General features: G+C 40.3%; 1 protein-coding gene across 6 annotated transcripts in view; it reads left to right on the top strand.

Moving 5' to 3' along the window:
• Nucleotides 1-22893, top strand: part of LOC129725917 (uncharacterized) — a 62620-nt gene extending 39727 nt beyond the window's left edge. For 3 of the 6 annotated variants that reach the window (XM_055682351.1, XM_055682350.1, XM_055682352.1), the window contains exons 4-9: nt 437-640; nt 709-1050; nt 1114-1266; nt 1337-1469; nt 1539-1719; nt 20740-22893. In XM_055682351.1, coding sequence (XP_055538326.1) covers nt 437-640; nt 709-1050; nt 1114-1266; nt 1337-1469; nt 1539-1719; nt 20740-22289 — 2563 coding nt within the window. In that variant the 3' untranslated portion in view covers nt 22290-22893. The remainder of the gene's footprint in view (nt 1-436; nt 641-708; nt 1051-1113; nt 1267-1336; nt 1470-1538; nt 1720-20739) is intronic. The other 3 variants (XM_055682355.1, XM_055682353.1, XM_055682354.1) reach the window with 3 other exon arrangements.

Here is a 22893-nt window from a genome sequence, read left to right as displayed (position 1 = left end):
ACAGTATTTTCCCCATCATGAAGCAATGCTCGATAAAAACACGAAACTTGTTTCTTTCCATGGTAACCAAAATAACAAATGTAGCGTCACTTCGAGAGCAATAACTTGAGAAAGAGTCAATGCCATGTCATGAAATTTCGACATTTCAAATTTTTATATCAAATTCAATTACATTTATATTCGCTTTTATTTATTTTTTTTTTGCACCTAACCCAAAACATATCAAAACAGTTCTGAATTTATTAAGTTTCCGTATTGTTGAAAATACAATCGGCAATGCATGGGTGCATCGAGCGCGGGCGGACAGCTACTTTTTGGATAAGTTTCATCCTTTTTTAAAATTTTGCTCATTTCTCGAAATTAGAGTCTGTTAATTCAATTAATCATTTGAGTTGTGTGTAAGACAACAAACATTAAATCTTATTCTTATTCACAGGGGTAAATTCGGCGTTGTGCACATCTGCAAGGAAAAATCCACCGGCATCCGGCTGGCGGCGAAGTTCATTCAGATCGTGAAGAAGGGCGATCGGCGGAACATCGAGCGCGAGGTGCACATGATGAACGTCCTTCGACATCCGAAGATTGCCCAGCTGTACGGGGCATACGAGTATGACCGCACCTTCTGCATGGTGATGGAATTGTAAGTTTCGACAGAGTGTGGATCGGAATCACACTGGAATTCACGAATACCTTTTTTGTTCTTCTCAGAGTGGAAGGAGGTGAACTGTTCGATCGAGTACTGGACGAGAAGTTCATCTTAACTGAGCGGGCTTGCGCCATCTTTCTACGACAGATTTGCGACGCAGTCGCCTACATCCACGGGAACAACATCGTACATCTGGACCTGAAGCCGGAAAATATACTGTGCCTCACAGAGAGCGGCAACCGGATAAAGCTGATCGATTTTGGTTTGGCTCGAGAGTACGATCCGGACAACAAGCTTCAGGTACTGTTCGGAACCCCAGAGTTCGTTGCACCGGAAGTGGTCAACTTCGAAGCTATCTCCTTCGCGACGGATATGTGGAGCGTGGGCGTTATCGCCTATGTGCTGTGAGAACAGATTGTTTGGATTACTGGTGTGTATTTTTGACAACAACATTTTTTTTTTTGCAGCGTTTCTGGTCTGTCTCCCTTCGCAGGCGAAGATGACATTCAAACGATGGCAAATATAACCATTGGCCGGTATGACTTTCTCGATGAAGCATTTGAAGGTGTCTCCGAGGAAGCGACAGATTTTATCAATCGTTGTTTAGTGAAGGAACAAAAGTACGTAACAGGAGGATTCCAAGACATACTAAATTTAAAGATATAATAATTTCAAACCGCCTTTTCCCAGGGAACGAATCACCGCGGAAGAAGCACTCAAGCACAAATGGACCAAGCGGAAACCGCAGTATTATCCTACGAATCGACGTCCCTCCATCACAAACTTCAAACCAATTTTGCTCGACAGTAATGGCAACAATCGGGTAACATTAATAATCTCGCGCCCGTTTTCTTTGAAACGCATGACTAACCTATCCTTTTTTTGTTTTCAGTCCAATGCCGAAATCGACAAGGAAAACCTTAAAGGCTTGGTATCCAAGTGGAATGAAACCCCCAACAATCGTTACGCGTTCGAGCAGTCGACGGAAAGTGTGATCTCGCCCAGTGGAGACACGATTCAGATTCGTCGCCCGAGTGCGGACGCTGGAGGCCGAAGGGGTAGCCTAGCAAGAGGTAAGTGTTGCACAAAACTATCATGAAACCATAATTTCTGGTGCGGTTGAGTGAGTGAGTGAGCAAGAGAGAAAGAACCTAAATGCCAGCCATAATTGGACGCGCTAAGTAGAGTTTCCATGCTTCACTCTGCCACTGCTGGTGTGCGCCTCTAGCAACAGAACGTTCCAATCTCAGATACTGACACAATACGCAGAATCCAACCAACACTTAACGAACTTTCACCACTAACTGGTCTACTACCAAGTTGGAATTGCAACTCAAAATAACTAAAAACCACGAGCGAGGGCGATGGCAGGCCATATCAGCAGCTGCTAACTTGTATATTAATCTTGCTGTTTTGGTTTTTTTTCCTTTCTGTTCCTGTCCGACCTCTATATCTTGTATTTCTATTTTCACTGTGTACAGATCGCGAGTTTACTCGAGATATACAATTGCCAGTGTTGGTCGAAAACTGATATTCCCAGAGTACAACAATGTGAGCTTTAGTTTGTATATGCTTGTGTTTGTTTGTTTAGATGTGCGTTCGAGAGAGTGTACATAACTGTTTGATAACAAGCACAACCAGCTAAATATAAAGTCGTCCTGATAACACGAATCACTAACCGAACTTGTTGAGCTAATTTGATTTAATGTTCGTGAGCACTAAAAATTATTATTTTAATTCATTAAAAAAATTAAACAGGAAGACGCTTTTCAAAACACATTTCGTCTCTGAGAAAGCGCTTTGGCAACGAGTTAAACAGTAGGGTGGGACAAAAAAAAATAATGTCAGCGCTTCAATGCACTTTCCGTGTTCTTTATAGGTCCTATATCCACAATGTAATCATCACTGCATCTCTGCCGTGATACAACATTATGACGTACATCCATTTGATCAGCTTTTCAATACGGCCCAAAAACGAACGGGTTACTTGTCACTTTTGTTTTAATGCAACGTACGAATAAGTAACAACTAAAAGAAAGATATCAAAAGATGGGTCTTCGAATAACGAACAAATTGGCATAAGAACCCCATATTTGAAAAAATGGCGCTTACGTCAGTCTGCGAGATTACGGTAGAGCTGCCTTCACGCAGTCTCCTGCTTTCAGATATTGGTGCTCATTACGGGAGTCACTTCACGGTGAAATATATTTCACTCTCACGCTCACTTCACTTTTTTAGACCTATTCCCGATTCCACCTCAAGTGAGGTGACAAAAATCACCTCCGTGGAGTGAGATTGACAGTGAAGTGAAATTGAGAATAGGACAAGTGAAATGAGATTGTTTCCCAGCTCAAAAATGTTTAAGTCCCAGAAAGTCGTTTTTTCCCGTTTTTTTAGATAACACCAGATCATGACGTGTTCTGCATTTTTAAGACATTCGGCATCAAAAAAAATGTTTTTTTCGGTATCGAAAATTTCCTAAACTAGTTTGCATTTTTTTCATCGGGCAAAAAAATGAAAAATTGATCGCTTTAAGGTACGGATCAAACTCTGATTCGCTTCGTTACTGAAGAATAAATCCAATATTTACCATTAGATCACAAATCAATCAACTTTAAGACTTATGGCAGCTTCGTGGAATCATTTCACCGTTCAAAATGGTCGTGAAATAATTCCACGCGAAACGTCGCTTTTTCCGTTCTCACTTCACTGATATGACACTCATAATAACCCAGATTCTCTCATTTACGTGAGTCCCGTAATAGGATTTAGTTCACTTCACTCTGATTTCACCCAGTGGTGCTTATTACGAGAGTCACTTCACGGTGAAATCAGAGTGAAGTGAACAAAACCCTATTACGGGACTCACGTAAGTGAGAAAAACGTCGCAAAGTGACATCTGCCGCGGAATCTGGGTTATTATGAGTGTCATATCAGTGAAGTGAGAACGGAAAAAGCGGCGTTTCGCGTGGAATTATTTCACGACCATTTTGAACGGTGAAATGATTCCACGAAGATGCCATAAGTTTCAAAGTTGATTGATTTCTGATCTAATGGTAAATATTGGATTTATTCTTCAGTAACGAAACGAATCAGAATTTGATCCGTGACTGCGGTAAAATTTTCATTTTTTTGCCCGATGAAAAAAATGCAAACTAGTTCAGGAAATTTTCCATACCGAAAAAAACATTTTTTTTATGCCGAATGTCTTTGAAATGCAGAACACGTCACGATCTGGTGTTATCTAAAAAACGGAAAAACGACTTTCTGGGACTTAGAGATTTTTGAGCTAGGAAACAATCTCATTTCACTTGTCCTATTCTCAATCTCACTTCACTGTCAATCTCACTCACGCAGGTGATTTTTGTCACCTCACTCGAAGTGGAATCGGGAATAGGTCTAAAAAAGTGAAGTGAGCGTGACAGTGAAATATATTTCACCGTGAAGTGACTCTCGTAATAAGCACCAGTGTTGCTGATTAACACTTCATTACACTCAAATACGTTGTCTGCAACCAGAAGTACTCAGTTCAGTGGCATCAAAGCATGCACTCATAAATGAAACGAACGCGTTGATTGTCCCGTGCCATGGTGAGTGACTCACGTATGAGAAGTTTTTTTTCTCTTCGCACCATCTTCGCTTCGGACCCGATCAGATCAATAGGGAAGACAGAGGTTTTTTTTTCCGCTGTAATCTCATCACTTAGAATATTCAGATGATTCGCATCATTCACTTCATTTGCATCGTTCGCACCGTTCGTACGATTTGCATCAGTCATATTCTCCGGGTCTTTTTTTTTGGTGAACCGAAGCAATTAGCTTTCTTCAGCCAACAGTGCTGCGTAGTTGTAGTTGTGAAAATAGGAAGAGTCTAGCAGTGATGAACTGCCGCGCGTTAAAAACAAAGATGAAGGATGTTGTGGAGGAAAAAGCTGCTGCTACAGGGGCAATAGAATATAGGTGCCTCATCGACGCTTTTGTTAAATTCATTTTAAATTTCAGAAACCAATAATCAGTTGACTTCAAGAAACATAAAAATAAAAACATACATTGAAAGAATGTCATTTTTTCCTTTTCAAACATCTCGAACAATACGTGTGAACATCTAAACTAATTCCTTAAACTATATTCCGCAAAATTTATTTTGTCAAGAATACATCCCTTCTCAGATGTATCGAACACCCTATTCGATAAACAGAGAGTTCGCTTGCCCACCCTAGGTGGCGACGTTTGCTTGGGTCTTGTACGAATCTATCTACCAACGGTGTTTTTTTCCTTTGTAAATGTCCTTGGTCTTTCCCGACGCTTCGTTCGCTTCGTTAGATTCGTTCGCTTCAGCTGTTAGTCGAACTGATGGTTAGTAACTTTTTTTCGGGTGGCCGAATGTGTTAACTCAGTTAGATACAAGCAGGAGAAGAAGTAAAGGATAGAATACACCCAAACAGTTCAGTAAGCACTGTTATTTTTTTTTTTTTTTTTTTTTTTGTAAAAGTACGTTTATTCTAGTTATTAAAATTATATACATAATTATTTAAACTTCGACTTCAATACTGAATCTTAGTGTGTCTACGTCTATCCTATCATTACAATTTTCAATGAAGGTGATATAAACCACTAATGTCTTTAGTAGTATTATTTTTGATGTTAATGAAATTCCCTCTAATGAAGGAAAGAGAAGTTCTTCTGCTCGAAATGTGCGACCGCCACTCATTTCCATTAATTTTTGTTGTAGAAATCTGAATGCATTTCTTACTCTGAAACAGTCGAAAAATTTGTGCTGAATGGTTTCCACTACATCTGCTGTGCAATTGGTACACACGTTGGTATCCGCTCGTCGCATTGTGTGCAACAACTGTTTGTGATTGATTTTTTGATTCACGTAGATGTATAAAGCGCTGCGCTGGGAAGGCAATAGATTTTTACTACTAATATTCTTCCACACACGAAGCCAGTTGATGGTAGGATTTGTTATTTCCACCTTTGGTTTATCTGTGCCTTGTACAAAGAAACGGTGGATAAGTTCGGCGGAAGGGTGTTGGCGAATTTGGAAGGGAAAATTAGCAATATTGTCTAGAATTTGTTTTAGGCAAGGGAGATCTGTGGCGGGATTTGTAGGTGAAGGATTAGTTTGGTTGATGACAGAATTGTAATATGGAAGGGATTCGATCTCGTGTAAGTGACGGCTAATCAGCAACGACTTGCATTTAAGTGCAGGCAGATGTAGATTGAGACCACCGTCCTCTTTTCTCCGTGCTAGCTGCTGCATCGGTATAGTGGCACATGCGCCACGAAACAGGTAGCTCCTCATAGTGACAGTCAACTTCGCCACGTGTGCCGCCGTTGGAAATAAATTTGCAGAAATGTACCAGATGCGTGACGTCAGGAAAGTATTCAACAGAGTTACTTTTTGATGTAATGACAGGGTCCGCTGTGAGTGTAGCCATACAAGACGTGAGAAACTTGCTACTAGCAAGTCCCAGTTCAATTTACTCATTAATCGCACGGAGTTCGCGAAAATCACGCCGAGAATTTTGATTGTGGTTTCTGTTCGTAGCCATGGCACGGTCAATGGTGAATTTGTTATGCCAACGTCAATCGCCACAGTTTTTGTTTCGTTCAAACGCGCTCCTGCAACCCTTTCAAAGTGTCTGAACAAATCCCGCATTGCATTCAGTTGTTCTGTACTGGTTACTATCGCACTGATATCGTCAGCGTAGGCAACGATTAAATCTGTTCCGCACACTTGCTCCAGACGCCGCAAGAGAGGATGTAAATACAGCACGAACAAATGCATAGAAAGAGGATCCCCTTGGCGCACTGATCGCTCGATCGGAAAAGAAGAAGAAAGGTGACCATTAATAAGCAGTCGCGACGATGAAGCTGCTGCTATATTGGAAAGGAGATCCACAAACGATGAATTCAACCCCAACGTCCGCATTGTGTTGAATAGAAAACGCTGGTCTACTCGATCGAAAGCATGATCGAGGTCAAATGAAATCAGTTTGCCTTTCCTCCGGTTTGTTTTCAGTTGCGCGATTCTGTCTTTAACAGCAAGTGTGGCTTGAAAAATATTTCGACCGGCGTTTGAGCACTTTTGGGAGCCGGTCAAAACATTGTGGTTACGAACAACATTTTCTAACCGCTGCTTCAATATGCGGGAAAGAGTTTTATAATCAAAATTGCACAGACTGATCGGCCTGTATGATTGCGCAGTATCCCCCGCTCCGCGTTTTTTCACCAACACGATCACCCCTTCAACAAATTGTGCTGGGAAGTTTGAACGTATCGCTTCATTCAGTATAAGATTCAGCTCACGATGAATGACGTCAAAAGTGCGCAGATAAAATTCCTTGGGTAAACCGTCGGGTCCCGGAGATTTTTTCGACGCACTCGTACGGATAGCAGATATTATTCGCACTTGATGATGCGATAGGCTGCAGCTCTAGTACCAAGTCACTAGTGAGCAGCGACGATGATGAATCATGAATGATTGTGATAATCAGCAACTTTGGATTTCACTGTGAAGTGACTCCCGTAATAAGCACCATTGTTGATTTTATCGTCATTTTCTGGGTTATCTTTTAGCAATTCTGTTGAAATTTTCATAATATTGAAACATTTTTTCGACATCTTAGGACAAAGCTAGATAGTGTTAAGTTTTTCTGTAGCTTATCAGCCTTCACCAGAATTTTTGCATTTTCAAACCGTATTGCGATCTTTTACATGACATCCCGGATGTTTCCTGCGGCTGTTCAAAGTTTTGATTCGGATAGATACCATAAATGGTTTTAAAAGCGTTCATAGCAACTGAAGCGTTTTTCTCATGGAATTCATGGAGATCTCTCCAAAACTTCAAATCCACACCAGGAGCAGCTACTGTCTTTTTAATTTCAGCAGCTACTGCATTTGTTATTGTTGTCGTGCATAACATTGAGGAATGAAAAGAACCACCGTGGAATAGTAGCTCCCAAAATCCTTATCATCATAACATTTGTTACCTAGAAACATTATTACCAATTCAGTTCTTCATTATCGCCACGATGTTGCTTCAGTGAACGTTGTTCATTGCAAAATCTAAATATAAAATCTGTCGAAGGTGCCGGGAGAGTGCTAAGTTACTAAAAAAGGACATTGAAAAACAGTTTATGTATGGTAACCGTTGGCGCTGGTCATGTCAAACATCATTCCTACTAATCTGTCCTGTAGAGTCCATTCGCTAATAGTATTCACTCTCCATTATTGCGTTCGTTTCTGAATTTGCTGTTAACGATGTTGGAGAAGTTACCGACTAGAGTTTTGATATACCTTATATGATTAATACTTACTTACTTTACCTCGTTGGTCGTCGGACCGTAAACCGGTCTAGAGTCGAACGAACCAAAGATGTTGAACTTCTGTCTTGGGAAGCCGTTCTCCAGTCACCTCGTACACCAGTAGATCGTGTATCTTCTTCCACCGCGCACATCCACAACGTGCGAGGCCTATCTCAAGGTCGACGGCCTCTTTTTGTGTATAGTTTTGGTGACTCTCTTGTCAGGCATTCTACATGTCCAGCCCACAAGAGCCTGCCCCACTGTATTACCTTCACTATATCAGCATGTTTGTAAACCTGGTACAACTCGTGATCCATGTGCCTTCGCTACACTCCATCTTTCAATCTACCGTCAAGTATCGATCGCAGAACTTTACGCTCAAATACTCTGAGTACTCGTCATGCAACTTCCTCCATGCTTCATGTCAGTAAAGGGCCACCGGGCAGTATGGTTTATATAGGGTGTGGAAGAAGTGTATGTAATATTGTGTCAGCGAGTCGAATAATCATAGTAACGGTCGAGCGTACAGCTGTGACGTCATACCGCAAATGTTGTTCATTACTCTTATGAAGATAATGCATAGTTTTTTATGTTTTGACTTATTTTACAAATATTTTTTATAAAATCATTTCCAGAATAGTCTAAGGGAAAGCACTATCCGATCAGAAGAGCATAACTGAAAAATTACAAAATTCTATCAACGGGAGATACAAATACCATATTTTGATACGATTTTGTATTTTCCCATTTGCTCTTGATAACAAAATTGAATCTGAATGAGTTATAATAACAAATCCTGAAATAAAGTTGTCCTGAAACAAATCTAACAATTTTTCCGTCTCTATTAAAACCTGTTGTTTATAACAATGGTTGTTATTAAACTGTTCTATGAGCTATCTAATTTTGTTAGAAAGTTGATACGTTAGTAACAAAGTTTGATATGGGTTTGATATTAGTAGCATATTTTTTGTTGTGATTTCTGTTATTTTAACACCTAACGGGATCAAAATTAAAACACAACCTGAAAAGTTTTTCACATAACAAACTAACAGCCTCTGTTACATTTTTGTTTTGTCTTTCTGATCGGGTATTCACGCTCTGATTATTTTCGTTAAATTTTGATATAAATTAGTTGTTTTTTTTGCGATGAACAATGTACTTCAACCGTAAAATGATCCTGATTTTTTTAGAAATTGCATAAATATACCCATTCGATAATAACCACCACTTGATTTTCGAATATCTATAACGAATTTTCAAAACAATTTCAGAGTATGTTGGCATTATGTTTTTTTATTCAATTAATGAAATGCTGAATCTTTTTTTTTTGTTTTTGTTCCTATCTTTTGTATGATTCTTTTTATTTTTGGGTTGCCTCTTATGAAATTTGAATGAATGGATTTGCTCTATGTAATAGCCTTTTTTATCAACTACTCAAGAAATTGCTTAGTAATTAGGTTTCCTGTACGTATATGTAAAAAAACGTGTTAACCAGGAAAGTAGTTGAATTGATCTCTAAGTGTAAAAAGTACCTTTGTGAAGGAACCCGTGATCAAGGAGTCAATTTCTAATTAATTTGAGCAAGTGAGGAGCGTCGGGGAAGAAATATACATCACGATTAGTCACAGGATGCTTTATTGCCGTTTTTTGTACTGTATAGTCGATTTTGGCTTCTCTTCATACTTTTATGTTACCTCCACCGCAGTCATGAACATTGGCCACAACCGTAAAATTTATATCGTGAAATCGGTTGATCATGTCTTCTAAAATATATTTGGACATATTGCAATCGAAATCTGCATACACCGCTTGCTTCCAAGACGAAAACAATCCACGAGCTACAACAACTTCCTTAGGGGCCGTTCCTAAACCACGTGGTCATGAAGAGGGGGACGGGGGGGTTTGTCAAAAGACCACGAAAGACCACGCCCGGGGGGGAGGGGGGCTAACCGAAGTGACCACGTGGTCTTTTTTCCTGATTTATAACTTATTGTTGCCACCAAGTCAAGAATGAAACTTTTGCATTTTAGAAATATCGAATGTACTGAAAATTTAAGAATAAAAAAGTAAAAAACTAAGCGAATTTTTGGTACTTGACAAATGAAAAGACCACGTGGTTAAAATCGAAAGGGGGGGGGGGGTTGGCCAAAAGTCCACGAAAGACCACGGGGGGGGGGGTACGGGGGGTATAAAAAGTGATGAAAACATGACCACGTGGTTTAGGAACGGCCCCTTATGAAGCCCGATAACTTCATCGTTTCTTTTGTCATATTCCACCGTACTGTTGACGGACATTTCATCGTATCCTAACACAACACGATCTTAAGATAATCAAAAATCTCCGTCAAAATACATTTCCTCATCTGTATGCATGATGCCCATTCACGAAGGCTTCGCAAACATAACTCGTAATGGAATCTTTAAATCGGTCCTCACGATCTTATATGCGGGTTGACTGTGGTATCTATCCAGTTTAATGTTAAACATATTGTTGTATGCACTATAACACTTATCTTAGTATATAAAAATCTGAAGTTAGTAAACTGCTTTTGAGTCATGAACCAATCAGGACTAATGTTTTGTGTCATGTCAGCGTAAAAATAAATTACTTCGAAAATATTCCTATATTTCAAATTAAAAATTTACCTAAGCGAAAATGCCATTGCAATTTCTTCAGAAGTCCAGACAACCTTTTTCTGTTCGCCTAAAATCAGTTTGGTTTGATTTTCAGTGAAAATCTTGAGTAGTTCGGAACGCACACGTCGTTTGATTCGTTCTTCCGGTTATGTGATTAAGTTTTCTTGAGCTTTTCGAAGATTATCTAAAGCTTGATATAGGTCTTTGATCTGTTTGTTTGTCTGAAGCTCACGTTTCTGATAGGCTGATGTTATCGAATGGATCTGGACATTTTTTTCACAAAGCTGCACAGCCATAAGTGTTATCTAAGAAAACTTGTATGGTCTTTTGGTACCTACCTTCGCACTTAATTCACGAATATTACGTTGAAGATTAGCGATAGTCGCACGAAGCTCTGTAATTATACGATGACCGGACGATTACTGTGCAGATTTGTTTCATTTAATGCTTCTACCTCGGGGATACTTTGTTATTTCTTGATCATTTAAAGTAGAGCCTTTTTCGTGCATTTTCAGAGTTCCCTCACAAGTTCTTTTTGAGCGTTTCGTTTGAAACGAATTTCTCGATCAGATGGTTTTTCGGGCGGAGGTAATAAAATAGATGCGACAGCTAGAATTTTACTGTTTCAACAGGATGAACTCTTTCTCATTTTGTCAGTACGTACCTGTTTTTACCAATTTTCTTCGAGCATCATCACGATAGATGTTTTCAAAATCAAGCAGCTGGAAATCTTTCGAGCATGTTAAGAGGTCCTTCGTATCTGTTTTGACGTCACAAAATTTCATCCATTGTTTTCGTATTGTCTGTTCTATCGGAAAACAATGTAAGCTGGTACATTTTCCAGCTTGGTAGTCAGTAAGGCCACAACAGGAGACTGCGCACTTGGGCATTCCGGAATACTTTAAGTTTTAGTAGCTGAATATTCAAATTTATGAATCACTGCACTACAGCAACGCAGGAAAACAAAACTAAAACATTGGTATGACGTAGCACCTCTCCTAGCAACGGTAGTGTAAATAAAATCATAGCAGTTTTACACATGTACCAATACAACTATAATAATACTGCCACACCCTATATAGACCATACTGACCACCGGGAGGATTAGCGTCCCATGCAGCGCTAGTTTTGTGCGAGTTTGCAAACTAAGGGACCTTAGCTGGTTAAGTAGTTTGTAGAAAGCCTTCTTGGCAGTTGCAACTCGTCGTTTCACTTCGCGGCTCATATCGTTGTCACATGTTAGAAGCGTCCAAGATAAATGAATTCTTTAACCACTTCAAATCGTTTCCCATCAAACTCTACTTCAGTACCAACACCACCTGAACTCCCACGCTCCCTGCCAACTACTATGTACTTTGTTTTGGCAGAGTTAATGTTGAATCCCAACCCCGCGGGCTCGCGCTTAAATGGTCGCTACCGATGTTATCAATGTCGTCCGCAAAACCAAGGAGCATGTGAGATTTCGTGATGATCGTACCGTTTGCACGAAGCTGCACCTTCAAGGATGGTAAGCTGGAGAGCGCTTTCCCCCGTTTCAGTTCATCTAACGTTACAAACGCGACTGATGTTTCGCCAGCTATCCGCACGCATGATTTCGATTCCTCTCGCGACTCTGCTTAATTAGTTTCGTCGGGAAACCGAGTTCCAGCATATTTGCCGCAGCTGGTTTTTTTCACTGAGTCCTTTGCCGCCTTCAAATCAACAAACAGATGGTGAGTCTGCAAGTTATACTCCCAGAACTTATCGAGGTTCTGACAAAGCAAAGCAAAGCCTTGGTGCTACATTCCGTATCGGAACTTGACCTTCTGTTTGTTATACACAGACTTCGCAGCCAACTGTTAAGTGTACAGGACAATTGCGGGGCTAGCGCCGAGACTCGAACCTACGACGACTGGTTTGTTAGGCCAGCATCGTACCTTGAGACCAGCTAGGAGAGTCACAGGGTAAAAATTTGATCCTTCGTTGAACGCCTTTGTCGAAAACCGGCCCGGTATTCGCCGACGAACGAAGGTTTACGTTAACGGCCTCAATCTGAGGAACAGGATACGGGAGAGCACTTTGTATGCGGAGTTGAGCAACGTAATGCGTCGATGACCCTTCTTGTAGATTAGGCATATGATGCCTTTAAACCAGTCGTTCGGTATTCGTTCATCTACCCAGATCCTTAGTATGATTACAGTTTTTAACTCACACCTTTTTAACCTCTTTTTGTATTCGTAGGTCCACAGCTTGTTCGTCGCTCATAATCCTCATCCTGTTCCTGTTTTACTTCTCTTAGTCTCCACCGTCCAATAGCGCCTGGAAGTTCTCCTTCCTCCTGGTTGCAACCGTCTGTGTATCCGAAAGCAGGTTGCCGTCCTTGTCGTAAAACATGGACGGCACAGGGATATTCCTGCTTCTGACTCTGTTGATAGTTCTATTGAAGCTCCGCCCATTGTTCTCAGGATAGTTGTCTTATGCGCTGGCGAGCACCTGTTCCTCGTGCTCGCGCTTTTTCCGACGATGGTCTTTATCTTCGGCAGCTCTCTCTCTCTGCTCTGACGTGTAGCCATAGTGAGCATGTGGTTTCTGGCACTCAGCATAAAACCAGCTGTTACGTTGTCTTCCACACGTCTTACCTACAACCTCTCTCGCAATCGTTTTTATGACACCGTAAATACTACTCCACAGCCCATTTATGTATTCCACTCGATCCTTCTGGTGTTCTGAGATTCGGTGATCCAGCTTTCAACCGCTGTATTTTGAAGCGCGTCGTTCTCTCTGTGTTAGATTTCAGAAGGTTCGACGACTTAAAATTGACGTCAGAGTGAATGTTTGGGTCCCGAAAAGACCTAGCATCAGCAACATCCGAAAAGTGCCGACCGTCAATTAGTATATGATCGATCTGGGAGCTGGCTTCTCCATTTGGATGCCTCCTGGTTTGTTTCCGAATATTTAAACGTGGAAAATAGGAGCTACATATGGCCATTTCTCTGGCCGCGGCTTAGTTTATCAGCCTCAGGCCGTTTTCATTGGTTTACGAGTGAAGATTATGCCTTCTAATGACCGGACGGAAGAATTTCTTCCTTCTAGTCTGTGTGTTTGCATCTCCGATGACGACTTTTACGTCGTCTTCAGGACACTCGTGATAGGTTCGTTGTAGCTTGACATTGAACTTATCTGTGACCTCCTCAGATTTGTCGTTTATGGGTGCGTAGAGGTTGATTAAACTGTAGTTGGAGAATTTGCTCTTAATCCTCAACACACATTACAGTCATCTACGGGCCTCCAACAGATGCCTCTTGTTTTCTGATTTCCAACACTGACGCCTCGTTCCGCTGCTTTACTGCCAAGTGGAAAAAAGAAGTGTGTGCATTGGGGTCTGCTGCACGAAGCACGCCAGCTCGCGCCGGTTCATTGAGCGATCAGATGTTTCAAGTACCGAGTTCCCAATCGTTTACCGTTTCCTGTTACCGTGTTCGTAGCCTAGACCTTTGCCGATTGTTGCGGTCCCTATTTCTTATTTCGTTGTTTGTGGTTTCGGTATGCTACTTTACCAGGGTCGCGATACCTGGAGCTGCCATCTTAGGCGCCGCTGGCGGGATACAACATTTAATGATCAAGCCGCCCGTTCCGGGTTTTTTTTTAAGAGGGGGATTTGTTAGTAGCTTAAGTATTTATGATAAATATTAGTAAATAATGAGTATGTGTGTCCAATCACAAATGGTGACTTCTCAACACTGTTAGAAATTTGTAATTTTAATTGTTAGGGTTTGTTTGCTTTCGCAATTAGGACTTATCATTCTGGGGATTTAAACCTACTTGTCAGAAAAGGGAAGTAAACTTACAACTAACTTAATTGCTAACTTATTGACTATAAAGAGAGCTTATCGTAGCAATTGAGGATTGCAACGATTTTTGTCGAAAATTGTTAATAATTTTATTTGACATAGTTTCTAATGGTTCAACACCAGTAAGTCTATGTAATTCGAGTGTTCCAAACCAAGGAGGACGCTTCAAAATCATTTTTAGAATTTTATTCTGAATCCTTTGGAGCGTTTTCTTCCTTGTTGAACAGCAACTTGACCAGATCGGTACAGCATAAAGCATTGCTGGTCTAAAAATTTGTTTGTAAATCAAAAGTTCATAAATTAGACCCAAGTACTTAACCTTGTCAGACCAACGTAAAATAACCCCATTCATCTTGACAACGTGATTATTGTTTGGCTTGAGGAAAGAAGCCCTAGGCTTATGCGGAAAAATTATCATTTGAGTTTTAGAAGCATTGGGAGAGATTTTCCACTTTTGCAAGTAGGAAGAAAAAATATCTAAACTTTTCTGCAATCGACTGCATATGACACGAAGACTTTTTCCTTTTACGGAAATGCTTGTGTCATCGCAGAACAATGACTTTGTGCATCCTGGAGGCAAATCAGGAAGATCTGAAGTGAATATGTTGTACAGGACTGGACCCAAGACTGAACCTTGAGGCACACCTGCTCTGACAGGAAATCTATCAGATTTTGAATTCTGATAGACAACCTGCAGAGTTCGATCAGTAAGATAATTTTTTAAAATTTTGATTAGGAAAATTGGAAAATTGAAAGTTTGCAATTTCGCAATCAAACCTTTATGCCAAACACTGTCGAATGCTTTTTCTATGTCTAAAAGAGCAGCTCCAGTGGAATAACCTTCAGATTTGTTAGCTCGTATCATATTAGTAACTCTGAGCAATTGATGAGTTGTGGAATGCCCATGGCGAAATCCAAACTGTTTATTTGCAAAAATTGAATTTTCGTTAATGTGTGACATCATTCTGTTAAGAATAATTCTCTCAAACAGTTTACTTATTGAAGAAAGCAAACTGATTGGTCGATAACTTGAAACTTCAGCTGGGTTCTTATCCGGTTTTAAAATTGGAGTAATTTTTGCATTTTTCCATAATTTGGGAAAATATGCAATTTTGAAGCAGCAATTGAAAATTTTCACTAAAAATTCCATTGTGCTTTCAAGGAGATGTTTGATTAATAAATTAAAGATTCCATCGTCACATCTGTTAGCACCAAATCAATTGTTGAAGGGTTTCTTACAGAAGAAAAGCATGTAGGACTATTCGGAGACAAAATAGAATAGTATCCTGAAGAACAATCATTGAATAAAATTTTGCCATTGGAATTATTTTGAGAATTATTCCATGAACGATGTTTAGCGTTAAAATCGCCGATTATAAAAAATTTCGAACGATTTCTGGTGAGTTTTTGTAAATCACCTTTAAAATAATGTTTGTGCTCGCGTGTGCATTGAAATGGTAAATATGCTGCGGCAATAAATAAAATCTAAATTTCAGTTTGAACTTCAATTCCCAAAGTTTCAATAACTTTCGTCTCAAGATGGGGAAGAGCACGATGTTTGATTCGGCGATGAATAACAATTGCAACTCCACCGCCGGAACCCTGAATCCTATCATATCTATGAACCACGTAATTGGGATCATATTGAAAAATTGAAAAATTAAAAAGCTCATTCTCATTGGCCTTCAATGAGCGAGCATTCCAATTTAATATTTTAATTGTTTTATTTAAAATAATTGCTAAATTTTAAATTAGTAACAATTTTAATAGTAAAATTTGTGCCTATTTGAATGGCTTCAAACATTGATTTTGCCTGCAACATGGCGTTCATAAGATCGAACATTGCCTGTTGCAAAAAAGAAAGTTTACCTGCCGTAATAGGCCCCAGGCAGTTGACATTAGAAAAAATATTTTCGGCAGCAATATAAGCTGGAGTAATAGGTGTACAATTATTTTCTAGCGTGTTTTGCTTACCCATATTAGCGGTCATTTTCGAGCAACCAACATTAGGCGGTAGAATGTTCGAACTACCTGTAACCTGTGCATATGTTAAACGGGTATGCAAAGGAGTAGGTAAACTATGCGTCACTGGTACGCTTGGAGAATTTTGTTTTGAAATTTGTTTACCTTGCCTTGCCTTAACAATTGCTAAACGGGCTGGGCATTGATAAAAATTCGACATATGGTTGCCGTTACAATTCGCACAGCGAAAATTTTTACTCTCTTTCACAGGACATGTGTCCTTTTTGTGAGAAGAGTCTCCACAAATGAGGCATTTTTGGTCCATGTTACAAAACTTTGAACCATGGCCATAACGTTGGCAAACACGGCATTGGGTGATATGCTTTTCACCTCCGCCAAACTTTCGATATAATTCCCATTTTACACGCACGTTATATAAAGCATGTGCTTTTTCAAAAAAATTTAAGTTATTAACCTCACTGCGGTTAAAATGAATTAAATAATTTACAAGGGAAATTCCAGTTCGCTGACTGTTTTCGCCTCGTGATTTTTGTTTCATCAGAATTACTTGGATAGGGGCTAAACCAAGTAATTCTGTCAAAGTAATTTTGATCTTATCAACGGTTTGATCGTTGGTGAGACCTTTCAATACGACCTTGAACGGCTTGGCGCTCTTCGTATCATATGTAAAAAAATTATACATCTTTTCAGTTAAATACTGAATGAGACGATTCCAATCTTTCAATGTTTGGGCCAGTAAACGGCATTCGCCTCTTCGGCCAATTTGATAAGTAACTTTGACGTCGGAGAGAAATGTAGAAAGTTCTCTTTTAAAAATATCAAATTCAGAAGCAATAGTTACCACAATAGGTGGGACTTTCGAACATTTAAATTTCGCCGGCTTCTTGCTCAGGCAGAATATCATATAAATTTTCACTGCATAAGCTAGTTTCAGAAAGAGATGCCTCTCTTTTCCTCCCCGTAGCGATGCGTGGTTTCTTTTTTCGTCCTGCCATTTCAGGTGATACGAAAAAAGTTCAAAAATAATATCAAATTGCAAGTATTGAGAAAGAAAGAAATAGGTAGTCTTGAGAAAGACTGATGTAAGTTAACTTCCAGGTAATCTTTAAAAGACACACTGACAAAACACAAACTTTGAAGCTATAGGCAGTCAAAGACCAGTCCACAAGCAACCGAAAATACGTCTGATCTGTCGGGCAGCTCAAGACGCACTGACGCCCGTTCCGGGTCAGACGCTGTTGTACGCCGCCTCTAATATGGAGACATAGCTGCGTACAATCCTTCTTCCCAGTCAGCATAGAAAAATTGGTTACCCGATCTTCGCTAAGGTTATTCGTATCTCGGTCGTTTATTTTCGTTTTCGGCAACATTATCGTACAATTTTCATCTGATTCATTTTCTTCCATAACATTCATTGGAGTCAGTTCTTTTTCATCAATTTGCTGCATACTTGAAATATTAGGGATATAAATATTTGATATTTCCAGAAGTGCAAGCCAAGGGATCAAAAACATAACTTCTGAGCAGCTCATGGGCAACTTTATGCTGGGATCGTTGTACATTTGATAAAAAGGATTAATTTCGTTTATATTTTACAGTTAGTTGGTGAAATATGACAATGAATACTTCGTCATTGTCCAAGCAGATTTGTGGCCCTGTACGCACCACGCTACTTCCATAAAACCACCAGAGTATTACCTTTTAAATTGCCTCCAGAATCTAAGTTGTCCCCTAAAAAATTTCTTTCTCACTGTCGGATCGCTGGAATTATCTAAGCACCCATCAGAATCATTACAGCGCGCTGTCATAAATAAATTGTCCACACCTGCTTTGGCGCCTATTGGCATGAAAATGTCAAAACAATAGAAGAAATTGATTAAAACGTGGTGCAACTATAGTTGGATACGGTTTGATACGGTACGGAAGGAAGAACTAAGATCGATCGTTTTTGCATAACGGAATCACTTTAAACACTAAAATGTGAGTGAAAATCAATTGGAATGTTCCAAAGAAATAATCATCAAAATAAATTTACAGCTTAAAGCATTATTTGACTTGCTAAACGATCGTATTTCATTTTCTGATTAACCTCGTCGTGAAAATAGTTTCCCGACACTCACTTTTAGGAAGAATCAACCTACGGCTACTATCAAAATGTAATAATAAACATAAGTGCAAAAACTCACACCTCACCTCGCAGGGGATTAAAAAGCTTAGGGATTAATCACCCTAAGGATACTATTACTTCTTAAAGGTACTACATGGGAAAAAATCACGTTTTTAAGTTTAGTTGTAGTGAAATTCTTACTCATTGCGTAGGTAAGTCAGCAACAGCAACATGCTGCAGCAGTGTTACTGGAAAAAATCAATGTTGTGCTATTTTCCCATGCAATAGTTTCGAAGAGCAAAAAAATGACGCAAAACAAGGGTTTCCTTGATTGATCTGTAAATTTACACAGATGTAACCATAACCAACACAAAAAGTGCTTTGTAGCGAAAAAATAACACCAACACTTTTTCACTTATAACCGTGTCCCAGCTATTATACAGCTGTACATCAGTCGGTTTCAGAGACCTAATCTAGCCTGAGGTGCTTATTACGGGAGTCACTTCACGGTGAAATCAGAGTGAAGTGAACAAAATCCTATTACGGGACTCACGTAAATGAGAAAAACGTCGCAAAGTGACATCTGCCGCGGAATCTGGATTATTATGAGTGTCATATCAGTGAAGTGAGAACGGAAAAAGCGACGTTTCGCGTGGAATTATTTCACGACCATTTTGAACGGTGGAATGATTCCACGAAGATGCCATAAGTCTTAAAGTTGATTGATTTGTGATCTTATGGTAAATATTGGATTTATTCTTTAATAACGAAACGAATCAAAATTTGATCCGTGCCTTAAAGCGGTTAAATTTTCATTTTTTTGCCCGATGAAAAAAATGCAAACTAGTTCAGGAAATTTTCGATCGCGAAAAAAAACATTTTTTTGATGCCGAAAGTCTTAGAAATGCAGAACACGTCAAGATCTGGTGTTATCTAAAAAAACGAAATAAAACGACTTTCTGGGACTTAGAGATTTTTGAGCTGGGAAACAATCTCATTTCACTTGTCCTATTCTCAATTTCACTTCACTGTCAATCTCACTCCACGCAGGTGATTTTTGTCACCTCACTTGAAGTGGAATCGGGAATAGGTCTAAAAAAGTGAAGTGAGCGTGAGAGTGAAATATATTTCACCGTGAAGTGACTCCCGTAATAAGCACCTGAGACTTTTTTGCCTTCTCATAAACAAAGCCTTATTAGGAAATAATGTTGCCTATATATACAACTATAATACATGCTTTGAAAGTTTTATCTGGAAGTCGTTCTTCATTGTTTGTACAGCATTCAGGCTAATATTCTGTAGGTACATCCATCAACGCCTAACCACTTTTGCATAGTTGCTCAGCAAACTACTCGCTAACTTTCCACCCGTTATGATCACCAGCCGTCACGAGGGCATCAAAAGCAGTGAAATATTAGATTTTCATGTTGAATAATTTCACACTCTACTAATAAGAGAATGTAATAAAGCATGTTTTTAACTAATGTTTGCAAAAAATAGACAATTTTCAGCATGTCAGTCAGTAGTTTGAACTCCACCCCCTGGTCTGCACTCAAGGACAGCCTGCAGTTCCTTCAACCGCATGCTGCACTTACACGAACAAAATAAAACAACTAATTATTCCTCTTGTTTTGCATATGCCGATATGCGCGCGTCTCACTCCCTTCGCCTCGACGCCCCGACTGTTACAAAACCGAACTACGCACCAAACTTGACCCCGTCGTCTCCAGGCTAGGGCTAACTTCAAGCCCACCAAAGACGACAATCCACCGCCTGCTAGGATGCGACTAGGAGTTCGACATTTCGAGCGAGAGAAAACGTCAGCCAAAATAGAACCAATATAGTATTACTAATAGTGTAAATAAGTTAGAAATCTGAGCGGACAGTTTTTCATTCACTTCACATCGGGTGTAAATAGTGTACGCAGCATTACAGTTTAGTGTTAAGTTAGAACATGGCGTAACAGCATATACATTTCACGCAAAATATTAACCTTATTTTATTGTTTGCGATTATCGTTCTTTTCTTCCCTTAACTCGCCTCGCCGCTTTTTGCTTTAACCTGAAACACACTCGGCAAAACCCCACCAAAGCGTGCATAAAGAGGACATATTCACCCGATCAGTAGATCCCGATCCTGGCACTTGAGAGCGAATTGGCGCACGCAGCAGACACCTCACAGACGGAGAAAAACAAAAATCATTCTTTCTCGTTCTTTTTCGCAGGCGACGAAGAACCGTTGCTCCTCTCGCCATCCTCATCGACCTCGTGTTGTTCGTCATCGTCACCACTATCATCGGAAGTGAGCGCTACTAATCTCGCTCTGGCATCGAGTAGTGAAAGTATCATGGCCTCCTCCCTGCCTGATCCCGCACCAATGCGTCCCGCACTAGTGCCATTAGAGATAGTTCCTAACACGACCACCACCACTGGCACCACGTCGATCAGCAACATTATTGGCACCACCAACGGCAGTAGTTGCGAACCCAGTAATCCCACCAGTGACATCCATGCTAACAGTAACAATGATAACAGTAATAGTAGTAGTAGTTGCGAAAGATTGTCACCTCATCTCGTGCATCATCAAGGAGAACCCCAATCGCCATCCCCATCTGACCATTCTCGTTCATCTTTCTCAGATCATTCTCCGGCGCCTCAACAGACTGCTCTACCAGCCCCCACGGAGGTGGAGGTGGCTAAGCCGGCTAAAGTGAAGGTATGTGATGAGTTACGAAAGCTATCCGATTTACTAAAATTATCTACCATAAACAATACCACCCAAAATAAGGAGGAACCCCTGTCCAAGACCAACCCCTCAACCCCACAGAACACGCTCAACGACACTACACTAAACAACGGAATAACAATTGCCAGTCCTGTGGTGACTACTTCCCTACCCAACACAACTCTGCTCGGCACAGCCGATCTGGACACGGAACTCGAGAGTCTCAAATCGAAGGTAAAGATAATCCGAACGGCCAAAATCAAACAGCCCGAGTTCCTAGCGAGTGACGCCTTCAAGCTGCCAACCTTCAAATTCCTACCCAAATCGATCAGTCTGTGCAACGACGACTCAGTATTCAAAGAAAATTACACTAAATTCTGTGATCGCAATGCCATTCAGAAACCTTCCCACCTTCAAGCGTCGCCGGCAGCGTCACCGGAGGTGATCTCTTCGGTTACAACGACCACCAGCCAGCAGATGACCGACGGGTCCAACAAGCTGATCGTAACCAAAACCACGAAGAGCAGCAAAACCTCCTCCGATGGAACGAAAACGGTCACCGTTCGGAAGACGATCGTCAAGCAGAAGAAGATAGCCGAGGAACCCGAAGACGAGAAACCCAAGTTGAAAACACCTCAACCCTCACTGGACAGGTCGGCCACGGTTAAGCGAACCAAGTTCCGCGTCAATCAAATGAGCAGCCGGGATGTCCCGGTGGCGATCAACAGCGTTGCGAAGCGATACCTCGAACAGAACAACCTGCTCGCAGCTACCGAATCGAACCATCCGGTACCCAAAGCGGATCAGCTAGTAAAGAAGTTTCACAAAGATCACCAACAGCTACAGCAGAGCGTATTGGAAACAACCAAGAACCTGAAGAATACGATGAAAATTCGAAGTCTTTCGGTGGATTGGGACGCTGTCGATGCGGTCGAGAATCGATCGATGAAATCGATCAACTCCTTTCTCAAGCGTACCACTGCCACCTCCAGTGCGAATTCCGCCGTTAAGCAGATTCAGCAGCAACTGCAGGCTAGCATTCACAAGTGAGCAGGACGGATTGTGCCATCATCCTCCAGTTGTCCAACTGTTTATTTATACAGCCATACATACACGCACACATACGCTTAAATTCCATTACAACTCTTGCTGTTATTACTATCGTGTTCCTCTGTTAGTTTTTTTGTTACATCCTCATCAATAACATTTAATCCATGGCATACTGTTTGTGTGTTTTTGGAACTGTTTTAAAACAAAGAGTGATATTCGCATTCTCTCTCTGGCGAAAAATTCGTTCTTCTTTGCTGGTTTTAATCAATGTTGAAAAGTGAAATATCCTCCCAATATCAGGAGCTTAGTTACTTCTTCATAGCTTGTATGCAGTCACAATTAATGATGTAGTTTAGGGCCGGTACTTAATTAAATTATATTATCTATTTAAAAAAAAAAAAAACACACGCACACACAAACAATGACGATTGACTCTGTTAGGTAAAGCTGATGTTAATGTTGAAGCTTAAGGAAAGTGTAAGGTAAGCAGGAATAGATACAAATTAAATAAAACTACTTTATAGAGTAGATTTAGCAAGTACAACCATAGCTGAAATGTATATATTCAGAGTATAAAAAACTTGAATAAAAATGTTGAACTGTA

The sequence above is a fragment of the Wyeomyia smithii genome, chromosome 2, assembly GCF_029784165.1.
Source record: "Wyeomyia smithii strain HCP4-BCI-WySm-NY-G18 chromosome 2, ASM2978416v1, whole genome shotgun sequence".
In the NCBI taxonomy this organism is placed as follows: Eukaryota; Metazoa; Arthropoda; class Insecta; order Diptera; family Culicidae; genus Wyeomyia; species Wyeomyia smithii.
This window is presented reverse-complemented; position numbering and strand designations above follow the sequence as displayed.